Source organism: Platichthys flesus, chromosome 13, assembly GCF_949316205.1.
Source record: "Platichthys flesus chromosome 13, fPlaFle2.1, whole genome shotgun sequence".
NCBI lineage: Eukaryota > Metazoa > Chordata > Actinopteri > Pleuronectiformes > Pleuronectidae > Platichthys > Platichthys flesus.
The window spans coordinates 17,243,426-17,254,693 of record NC_084957.1 but is presented as its reverse complement, the minus strand read 5'-3'; the positions used below and the strand labels follow the sequence as shown (position 1 = coordinate 17,254,693).

General features: G+C 43.8%; 1 protein-coding gene across 1 annotated transcript; it reads left to right on the top strand.

Annotated features, from left to right (window-relative positions):
* Nucleotides 1-7,127: 7,127 nt before the first annotated feature.
* On the top strand, nt 7,128-10,763 carry klf5b (Kruppel like factor 5b). Its single transcript, XM_062401850.1, has 4 exons — nt 7,128-7,432; nt 8,260-9,187; nt 9,278-9,337; nt 9,945-10,763. Exons 1-4 carry the CDS (start codon nt 7,253-7,255, stop codon nt 10,121-10,123), a joined length of 1,347 nt encoding a protein of 448 aa, XP_062257834.1. The 5' UTR covers nt 7,128-7,252; the 3' UTR covers nt 10,124-10,763.
* Nucleotides 10,764-11,268: the final 505 nt, after the last annotated feature.

The window sequence follows — 11,268 nt, the reverse complement described above, 5'->3', positions numbered from 1 at the left end:
CTTGGAGTGACCTTGCAGCCACACTTGTGCGTGCACGTGTGTGTCTGTGTATGTGTGAGCGCGGGCGCGCGTCGGCTGTTTGTGCACCCACTCGGTGTCCGTGTGTGGCTCTCGTGGATTACAAAGACACAAAGTAGAATATTTTCAAAATAGTTGGCACACAGAGACAAAGACTTGGCTCGACTTGGAACAGAATGCTCTCTTCTCTTAGACACAGTAAGTGGATTGTTCTGCCAACACGATAAGGGTATTTTTCTCAACATCAGAGCGCTCAAAGTAGCACCAGCAAATGTTTGGGAGAAGTGTGTCCCTTTTAACTAAGTCTGCTTTTGAACAGGTTTTATTTCCCCTAAAACTCTTTTTTTCCTTACCTGTCCAGACCGCCTCTTCACCCCGGTACTTTTCTTTGAGGTGTAACTTGGACAGCTTGTTTTCACAGCAGCCATTGACTGTCTCTGTTGTGATTAAGCAGATGTTTTATTGCAGACTGGAACAGTCATTACTGCCATAAACCCATCTGTGGAATTGCTTTTTATGCAAATTTACAAAGCATCTGCATAAATAAAGTTCTAATTAATACCTTTCTGCAAACCTCTGCGCTCTTTGATTCCTAAGTGTTCGACGCACGCAACATGAGAGAGTTTTGTTCTGTGTGTTCACAAATTGGCCATTTTTTCTCTTTTAGATCTATGAATAAATAACAAATAAAATGTTGTTCAGCAGTAATTTGCAGGTTTATAGATTTTTCGGCAAGCAAACCGCTCAGCTGTTATTTAAAGGTATACCGTATATTTACACGTAATTAGATTTTGACAACCCGACATAGTTAATTATCGACAAATCTTTGATTAAAATGAGCTCAGAGCAGTTTCAATCAAGGATAACATTTATGTAAAGTTGCAGCGAGTTGCATTTTTAGCTCCTGTTGTAGGTTACAAGGGAAATAAAACAAAATCTGCTGCTACCGGTTGATTGGGAACTACTGAAGAGTAAAGTTTCCCCGAGAACATTAAGGCTGCTTTATAGATCCCTTTGTTGTGAGGGTGCCAATGGAAGCTCATTAATTTCCCCAGGTTTTTAATGGGGAGTGTTGAACATGTGGCAGGAGTTGTCTTGGTGGGACCCTTATGAGTTGCACCTCTGCTGTTGAAAGGATGCCATGCTTTTTAATCGTAAAGGTGTCCCTCCGCTAAGGAATCAAGTGCATTTTTATTGTCTGGTAAAAAAAAATGCACAAACCAATTTATACGAGCAGCATTACTGATGACGCTTTTTGAAGTACAATTTTGACAACTTTAACAGGCTCTAGTATTTCAGTCAACCGTGGTACAGACCACCGTTTCCTGTTTTGCAACTCTCGTGAAATGACACAAAAACAATTAGTTTCTACTTCCTCTATATTTAGCATTTTTCCAAACTTCCTGAAATGTTGCTTTGGTGTTCTTAAATAAAAAGATATACAAACGTTCAGCACAATATAGAAGCTAAAAAGGCAGTCGTGAACTTCTTTGAAATTAAAAGAAGAAAGCAAAGGCTTCAAAAACGAAGACGAACTGGGGATGTTCTGCCTTTAATTTTCATTTTGGGACGATTAAGTAGCTTCACTGTTCTCAAAAGAAAGTGGATGTTCCTCCTGACTGCTTGTACTCCTGAACGTTCACATCAGGTTGTGCAACAACAGGTCATCTTAAGATGACTCACTAGGTGGCAGCGTCACTTTGTAAATCACATTAGCACATGTGGTCAGTGAGCGCAGGAATAATCTGCTTATTGTTTATGACGAGACAAAAAGAAAATCAACGAAACCTTGAGAATGAGGAATAAGTATTGAGTTACAGCTTCAAGTGAGGTTCTGCTTTCATCAACGTGGCCATGCAGAGCTTCTCCTGCAGCACAGAGTACAAACACACGTCCTGCTCCACTGTCTCCCTCTCATCAGCTGGTGAGATCTAGCAACTTTCAGCATAATGAATTTAGCGGGGATGCCTTCTCTGCACAGTCCATCAGGCCTGCCATCTTGGAGATTAAATTATGTCCGTAAGCATTAAAGCTTTGATGCCGTGTTTGGGCGGCGTGCATGCATCCATTTGCAAAAAATTCTATATAACAAAATTAAAAACATGGACACCTATGGAAAACGGCTTGGCACGACCACTTACACCCGACCACTCCAAACAGTCTGCTGACTAATGCATTTCTAATCATTTCTGTGATCAATGTTAGCCACTGTGCAATAAGATTAATCAGCCATATGCAAAGCTCGGATCACCTTGAACAAGGCAAGAAGGGGGGTGGGGGGGGGGGGGTAAAAAAGGAGATAAAAGGGCTGAAAGAAAGTGTCGTGGCTATTATGTATGATAAACACGGCATACAGGAAGAAAGTACACCTGCATTATTCACGCTTCTCATGCGGCTGGTTTTGTGTGTGTTTCAGCGGCATTACACCGGCGTGCTCCTCTCAGCTGTGCTTTGGCATCTGTGCGTGGCCATCTCACTGCTGAATAGCTGCCTGATTATTCCGAATCTGAGGGAATATTCAAACAAGGCCGATAATGCATTCTTCCATATGATTCTCCAGAGCCGGGACAGCTGCTCGGCAGCTTTCAATGCCGTGTTCAGAAAAGGACAGATTTCCCTGTTACATTAATAGGCCCCATTAAAAATCAGGGAGAAGTTTGACAAATGAAGCACACACTCGGTTTGTCATAGGAAGAAGGCAAAATAAGTATCTTACACGGCTGATAAATAGCTACACTTTAACCGAAATGATTGGGAAATTACTGTTTAACTTCATAATCTATAGCTGCACAGGATTTCAATGTGGCCGTGTGGGCCAAGGGCGGCTGATGTATTGAATTTACTCCTGGAGGCAAACAAAGCCGGCACTATATGAGCACTGTCGTTTACATCTCTGGACAATAACTGTCAGTGGCTTGGTCACGAATGCAGTTTGTACAAATCAAACAGATTACAAGCGGGTCAATTTCACCAACCTGCCCATTCAAATGATAAAACTTTAGTGGCAAGAATTTGTCAGCTCTATCAGACAGGAGGAATTACCGGGGATCAAGTGTCTCTTTGTTCACCCCACGTCGGCCACACAGTGACATGAGGATGAGGAGCGGGGCTGCTTTGCTGGAGCATTGGAAAGTTTCAACTGGCAGATGAATTCTTTTAGACTGCCCCTCCCCCCCCCCCCCCCCGTCTCTCTCTCCTCTCTCTCTCCCTCCCTCCCTCCCTCTCTCTCTCTCCAGAACAACGAGCAGGTTGTCTGTCCAAGGGCACACCTGTAAGGTGCAGACCCTCGACAGGCTTACCTCAGTGGCCTCTCCTGCTGTACTCGAAAGGCAATTATTCCTCCCAGAAGATAGAGCACTGTCAACTTCAAACGGGCGACATTCTTCAGGCAGATTAGACTAAAATTATGTTTTATTATTTTGGGCCCCGAAGAATGAATCGGACTCTATTTGGTGGTCTTTGTGGTGAAATCCAAGACAGTTTAAATGGCAGAGGTATGTTTGGAGTCAGGGTAATACTCTGGTGTCTTTATGAAAGGGCAGCAGAGAGGATCAGATTAGAAGGCGAACAGCGAGAGTCTTTCAGTGCGGCTGTGCTATCATCTCTGTCTTCTTGTCCGTGCCTGTAGAGAGGTTAAATTAAATGGCTGTAATAAATGTTTTGGTCTTGCTGATGTGGTATGGCCGGCTATCAAACGAAAACACTGTGGAGAAATGGCATGGTGGAAGATCAGAGAGAGGAACAAATGGAGGGTGGGAGAACTATGTCAGCACATTACCAACATTAGAAACGGACTTGTTTTCACTTAAACCTCAATTATAATGGTGGCTCCAGAAACAATTATATTGATGAATGCGTTCTTAGTTACTGTAATTAAATTATTCCATTTAATTAACGAATTATATTGAATTTCTCCCCAGAGGACGGCATTAGCCTCATCTGCTGTTTTACAAACAGGAGTACTCTAATGTTGTGTGCTATGGAAATGATTACTAATGCCTAATGAAACTGTGTCAGATCAGATAAATGCTGCACAGAGTCAACAATCCGGGCTTGTAACTCAGCCAAACTTGAGACACAATAATAAAGCCAAAGAAGAGAATTATTGATTGTCTTTTCTCAAGGGCAGGCTTCAAAAGCTGACATCATATAAATTATAATTCTGAGAGCCTGCATGAGCTTTTAAAGAAAATAAAAGAAAGTCAAACTAAATATGTATTAAACAGGGTTTTTTAAATCATCGCCTTTGTATAAATATACACGCGTATAAAGATTTCAATTTATAACAAACATGTTATGTGTTTTTAATATCAACTGGTATGAGTCTTTAAGGACACGCTCAGACTACCAACATTTTAATTTGCAAATGAATACTGCTAAATCAAAGTGCCAGTTTATTGCTTGAAAACATCCCCTTGCTGTTGCTGCTCACTGGCTATAGAAGGTAATTATACACAATATAAAACTGGAATGCATAGCTGTCTCCCTTTGATGGCTCAGTACATAAACGCACAAGTGAGGTTCCACTGCAGCTGACCATTGCCCTCTGGTGGGAGCGCCAAGCACCTGCTTGAAGACTAACTAAATATAGAGATTTGCTGGTATTTCTTGTGTAACGGAAACTGTCACAGAATTCCGGTTAACTCGCAGTAGCAGGAGAGCGTGTGCACGAATATTACACACAACTAGTCACAACGATTTCACAGACAAAATATCTAAAATGATTCGATCTGATCGCAGAAAGTTATGTCACCCTCTGAAAAAACAATACAAAACTAAAACCCCACGGTGCTTGCAGTGTCAACGTGCTGCATGTGTGTATTGTCCCCCCCCCCCCCTTGGCTTGGCCATATTAGTCCCTGTGAGAGCAGAGAGAGAAGTTGTGATGCAGTAAGCACATACCACACATTCCCTCTCTCCTCCACTGTGCAGTTGTTGGGCATATTGTGAGGTTTTAATACTGGGGGATATGGAGGAGGGCTCGGCTCACATTCGCTGAACAGGAAGAGCCGCGGCCAAGAATGACAGTTGCTCCTCTTGGAGCTGAGACATCCATGGATTTAAATTGCACTTTGAAAGGTCAGCACATGACAGGCAATCAGTCTGCTCCTAATTGGATGATCAGCAGTCATTGGAATATGTTTGAGATTATATTTTTTTTAATCACATCAATGAAAAAAAAAACTATGAATATGTTAACATTTTTCTTGGTGCAGAGTCACTGTGATAGCGAAAGTAAGTGGATGTTAAAGGTATTGTATCCTTAATGAAATAATCAAAATAATAACAACAGTTGTTATGATACTTATATAACTGTAATGTGGAATCAAATTAAAATTACAAAAAAAGCTATATTATTGAGATAGTAAATTTAGATTTTAAACTGTTTTTAAAACAATATTACAGTCTTTCAAACAAGGAAAGTACAGTGACATGAGATTAGAAAATAAAGTAAACTAAAATTACAACACTTAAAATGAGTTGATGAATGAATATAACAAACTACATCAGAGGCTCAGAGAAGACCGTCATATGAAAATTAGTTTTGAGGTTGCATTTATAAAAAGAAAAACACTTTCCATAAGATCCTCTATCGTTCCACAGCTGAGTATCAGTGACTCATTGTTCCTGTACAAACCTCCAAGTGAAGAGCCCGTGATGAAAATGAATTTTCATTGTAATAATGGTAAAATATCACTTTATACATTTATCCACATGTTTGTCTGTATCTTTTGCTTTCACACCTGACCCCATCTAACCTGTGATACATTCCCATTGAAAACCTGTTCAGTCAAGCCTTCGTGTGGGTGCAGTTACAACTTTAATGAGAGGACAAAAACTGCCTGAAGAAAAAGCACAGATGGGAGGGGCAGTAAGTGTCACACTTAAAGAAATATCCTTACACAAACACAGATATTTTTTTTTTGTGCTCACAGTGAAACGTTGCTAAGCGTCTACATCCGTGCCAGTGGTGTGTCATACCTGTGTTTCCAGTTCCAGCATGTTGCACTGGTATTATCACTGAGTCTTCACACACACACGAGTGCGGTGAGAAGAAATCCAAACTCCTGACAAGTGGATTCTGATTTGTTAAGCTGAGGCATAAAGCGGCTGTCACCGTGATCTCAGGAGGGCTGAAGGTTGAATTACTGATTATTTTCATTGCGGCGCAAAGTACCAGGAGTATACCTGAGGATATAAAGAACAAACAAGGGCAGATGAAAACATCATGTGTCAGAGCTCCTGCAATGTCACAGCACAAGGTGCAGAATAAACCCAAAATGAAAGCAGCCTCTGCAGTTTATTATGAGTTCAAGATGCTGCAGGCGGGTCCGGGACAGATTATTATTGCTGAATCTAAGTATCTATGATCTGCAATGCATAACAGTGAAATGCTGCAGCTATTTTGATAGGAAGCATCTACTGCCTGTATGTGTGAGGGCTTCACTGCTGGCTCAGGAATGTTGGCATCAAGTATGCAGTCCTGACAGACAGCTGCACTGCGGTGGCGTTTTTAACATGCCACACCAGGAGCACGAGTGTACCGCAGGCTCCGGGAAAATCACACACTGCATCTAAAGCATGATCGGGAAAACTTGGGGCGAGGAGGATTTCTGCCCTGGTGGCAGTTGGGACGTGGAATTCATTTAATCTCACAGGTCCAGGGATGGATCTCTGCATGTGACATTTGTAGACGTAAGAAAATTATAAAAACTGCATTAATCTAAAGTTTTATCTTTATTTATCTTTGGCCTCAAGGAAGCTGAGGTCATGTGGAGATAAACTAAGACACAAGGGCCTGTTCAACATGACCCTGAGGAATACTGCACTGACTCACTTTGTTTGGACTCTGTTAATAAACCGGGCACACTCAAACCGGACAGCTTCCTCATCCCGACTTTGCCTCTTCGTGCCCAACAGTGCTCAGTGTTCTTTCTGTGTTCCTCCTCAGCCCTGTCGCCCCATCAACACAGCCACGGCATTCATTGCACTAGGTGTATCCCGATCGTCCTGTTTATTTTGTACATGTTCAGCCCCGCCCTGCAGACGCGCTGACACCACGCAGTTGCGTAATTTGACAAGCCAGCGCAAAACAGGGAGAATGAGCGCCTGACAGCCGCCGCTCTGCTGGTGCAGATTGTAAACTACAGAATAATAATAGCAACAACACATATGCGTGATTTACTCCCGGGAGATTTCGGATAGTTAGACCGGTTGCCCTTTTTTGCTTTTAATGGCCGCTGCCGTGAGGAATAATGTTTGGGTCGCTCCGGGGCAGGACGCGCAGTTTCTCCACAGGAGCGCTACCGCCGCGCCACCGACGGACGGTGCGAGGGTTGAGGATCATGGACAAGTGCCGTGCAACACGAGGGATGCCATCCCGGGAACTTCGTGCTTCCATGATTACAACGTGGTAAGAAGCGACCGCGTTTATTTGCTCCTTCTTTCTGCATCAGCCTCGGAGCATCGCGGTGCGTAAATCCCTGCTGGGTTGTTCTTTGGCGTATATAAGAAAGCTGATGAAAGCAAAACAGGCTGTTTTCATTTCCAGCCCGATACTGAGGGGGTAAAGGCCCGGCGTGCGTTCAGTCGTCTTGATATGTTTGCAGCCCCCCTCGTGCATCTGGGATCCAGAGGGTTTATCTGTGTGGAGCCACTGATGCTGCTGACATTCACTGACGAGGCTGGATCGACAGCGGGACACGGCTGGGATGTGAAACGCTGCACCCGCTCCACAAAACTTGTGAGGGGAAGGGATGCATGGCGCTGCGGAGCCACTGGCTCCTTCTAATTTCAGCCGTGCACGAGCAAACAGCTCGGGCTGCGTGGTGCGTTTCAGAAAGGGCGTCTGCTGCTTGTAGAGGGAGGCGGTGGAGGGGGGGGGGGGGTATTGGCCTGTGGCGTCTTTGATGTGGCACGTGCAGGCCCCAAAATCCGTCCACCAATATAACCACAGTAGCTGGGGTTTGTGTTTTTCAAGGTCTCGTGATTCTAGGTTGCTGAAGGGATTCCCCAAGGATAAACAACCTGGAGTTATCATGATTTTTATTTCAAATGAACCTATGAGATGTTCAGTGTTCATAACAAATTTCAATGCTGACAAATCCAAGACTTCATGATACCTTGTATCAAGGGAAAATGTGATTTTTAAAGAATCCACAACAGCCTGAATCAATTTTATTTCCTTTGGATGTACTTGCACAACTTACCTGATCATTTCCTTCTGTTTCCTTTTTTCAGGCTAAGTCAGAGATGGACAGCTACCTGTCTCCGCACCCGCACGACATAGCCACCTCCAGAATGTTGTGCAGGGACGGCTCTTTGATGCCGGAGCAGCATTTCCCAGAGGACTTTGCGTCGCCTTACAGTGTCAACATGAGCCTGCTCCTCCCTGACGTCACGTACCTGCACCCTGGTCTCTGCAGGACCGTGAGGCAGATCAAAACAGAGCCGACTCACTCCCTGATGCACCCCCCCTGCCAGGGCCACGGGGTGCCGCCACCGGCTCTCCCGGGTGCTCTGAGCGCAGCCGACACGCCAAGCGGTAACTTTTTCATCAAACAGGAAGTGCCAGATTTCCAGGATGTTCCCCTGTTTCAGCTCTTGAACTCTGACCTGGAGCAGCTCATTCATGGGTCTCAGCTGAACTCCATTCCCATGGCTCCGCTGAGTCTTCCAAATGGGAGCGTCCATGTAGGCCCAGTGCCGCATTCTGCAAAGCCCACAGGGAATCCTCAGAGAGAGTGTTTCCAATTCAATCGGCACTTAGGCCATCAGCAGACACCGACTTATTTGCCCCCTTCTCCGCCAAACTCTGAGCCCCCAAGTCCGGACAGGGGGAAGGTGCTCCTCCACAATCTGTCCCCACCTCCCTCCTATGAAGCCAGCATCGCCTCTAAGTTAACATTTCAGACCCATAATCCCATCGATCCAAGACAGACTTCCAGTGTCGCTCCCATCCAAGGTCCACACCAAAATACCAGTGTCCGATCAGTCCAAAGTCCAGGTGTTGGTCCAGTCCAGCTTTCCAGCCTGACGCCAGTTCACACGGCACCAGGTGTGGGCCCTCTGTCCCCGGTGTTGGGGACGGAGTCAGCTTCACTTAGGTTCAACCGAAGGAATAATCCTGATCTGGAGAGACGGCGGATTCACCACTGTGACGTCCCAGGTGAGACCTCTGTTTGCTTAGAGCATTACAACTGAAATGTTCTATCGTAAAAAATACGTCTCAAAGTACTTTCTCTTTTATCCTTCTTAGGATGTAAGAAAGTGTACACCAAGTCCTCTCATCTAAAGGCTCATCTACGGACCCACACAGGTACGTGTTTTGTGTTGCATTCTTATTTTTAGGGTGAAAGTGTGGATGTTGCCAGGCAGAAGAGTGTACTTGGCATGTAGATGCATTCTGTCTGCTGACAGACCTGGCCCACATCTCCCTGCTGTCAAATCACATAAACCCTGCAGCTCTCGTAAAGGGGACAGGCAGACAGACAGGACACACGGTGATTTATGGCTCACGGCATCGTATTCGTTTTTTTCATCCTGAAAACTCCTTCATTAGTCTTTTGGATCTGAAGGAAACATTCTGTACTTTTAAATGATGTTTATTAGAGCCAGACATGTGCCTTTCACAGACATATTGTTATTAGTGTTTGTCTGCTGATATGAAACAATTTATGTTACAGAGTAAATCCTGCAGAAAATATATGTATTTATCTTTATTTTTTATATTTGATTGCACTTGCGTTTTCTTTTATTTCTAGTGACAGAAATCATGATTGATTCCTAGGATAAACAGTATATTGGCTGATATATTAGTATCAGAAATGTTTTCTCCCTAATATTGGTAAACAAAATAATGTCTCTGTATTAAGGACATTTTATGTGTTGACTGTTGTTTCTTTTTAATTTTATTTTCGCTGAAGGAGAGAAGCCTTACCAGTGCTCCTGGGAGGGATGTGAGTGGCGCTTCGCTCGTTCCGATGAGCTGACTCGCCATTTCAGGAAACACACCGGTGCAAAGCCTTTCCAGTGTGGAGTGTGCAACCGCTGCTTCTCCCGCTCCGACCACCTGGCACTACACATGAAAAGACACCAGCGCTAGAAACACCCTCGTGCAAATCCAGTCAATCGGGACAAACACGGACAAAGAACTGACAAATTTTAAACAGTGGAATATTCCACTCACCTCCCAGTGGAGATATTCTTAGCAGTGCTGGCCCACACCTAATTGTTTCTTTTATTGTAAAGAGAATTTAATATTACCGTTGCCTTATTTTATTTCCATGTATGCATCCCAATATTGGAGGATATGTCATTGATTTTCATTCGATTTTGGTTTCACTTCAATGTAACTTTATAGCCAAGGAACTTCAATCCTTCATTTTCAGGGTTTACGGGGTCTAGATCATATCTGTAATGTATTATATGGGCATTTATTTAAATAACTTAAACTAGCAAACTGCCACACTGTAAGTATTGAGGTCGATCAAGTATTGTTATGAACTGGAAGGTCAAAGACTGTGTTGTTTCATATAAAAAGTTGTAACTAAGTAAGTTGTAGATTTCAGAAAGGACACAGCAGGGAAGTTGAGACAGTGAATTTGGGATGAGTCGTGGTGACCGACGTGCAGAGTGCAGTGCATGGAGCGCCATCACTGCCCGTTATTGGACACGTTGTCACAGAGCATAAATTCACTCAAAGCTAAACAGATAAAGACAAGAATGACACTCGGTGGAGCGTGCCCCCCCCCCCCCCCCCCCCCCAAGGCCCCACCGTCCTCCTTAAGTTCTGCACCAGAGCCATCGTGTTTGTGTGGTCATAGTTGGAAAACTATTGAAGATACATTTAAACTGTTAATTCCCTACTGAATCCACAGAAATTAGTCTACGCATTAATGGTAGTGACCCACTCGTCACTATATTTGCTCCAAATTTTCTTAAGGATCCTTGAATGGTTCACTGCAAAATTGGTAAAAATGACAAAGTTCCTGGATCAGCCTCTTTGTCTAGATCCTCTCCAAATTCTACAGAGTTCTTCTTAGGCCATAATGGTGTAATCGAACCAATAAACATATAAAGAGATGGACAGGGGTGAAAACGTAACCTCCATGGTGGACGTGATAAACGGTTCATCTGAAATGAAAGAAAGATGATGGTTGTGAGATGTCACACTCTGTTGGACGGCTTTGTAGAAGTTCGATATCTACGCGGAAAAAAGGAAAAGCATTAAAAAATTCACACGAATGA

Bases quoted from the DNA above. Each gene is read 5' to 3' on its own strand.
- klf5b (XM_062401850.1), top strand. From the start codon at position 7,253: ATGGCCGCTGCCGTGAGGAATAATGTTTGGGTCGCTCCGGGGCAGGAC. The intron at 7,433-8,259 runs GTAAGAAGCGAC...TCCTTTTTTCAG, and splicing joins GCTTCCATGATTACAACGTG to GCTAAGTCAGAGATGGACAG. The intron at 9,188-9,277 runs GTGAGACCTCTG...TATCCTTCTTAG, and splicing joins TCACCACTGTGACGTCCCAG to GATGTAAGAAAGTGTACACC.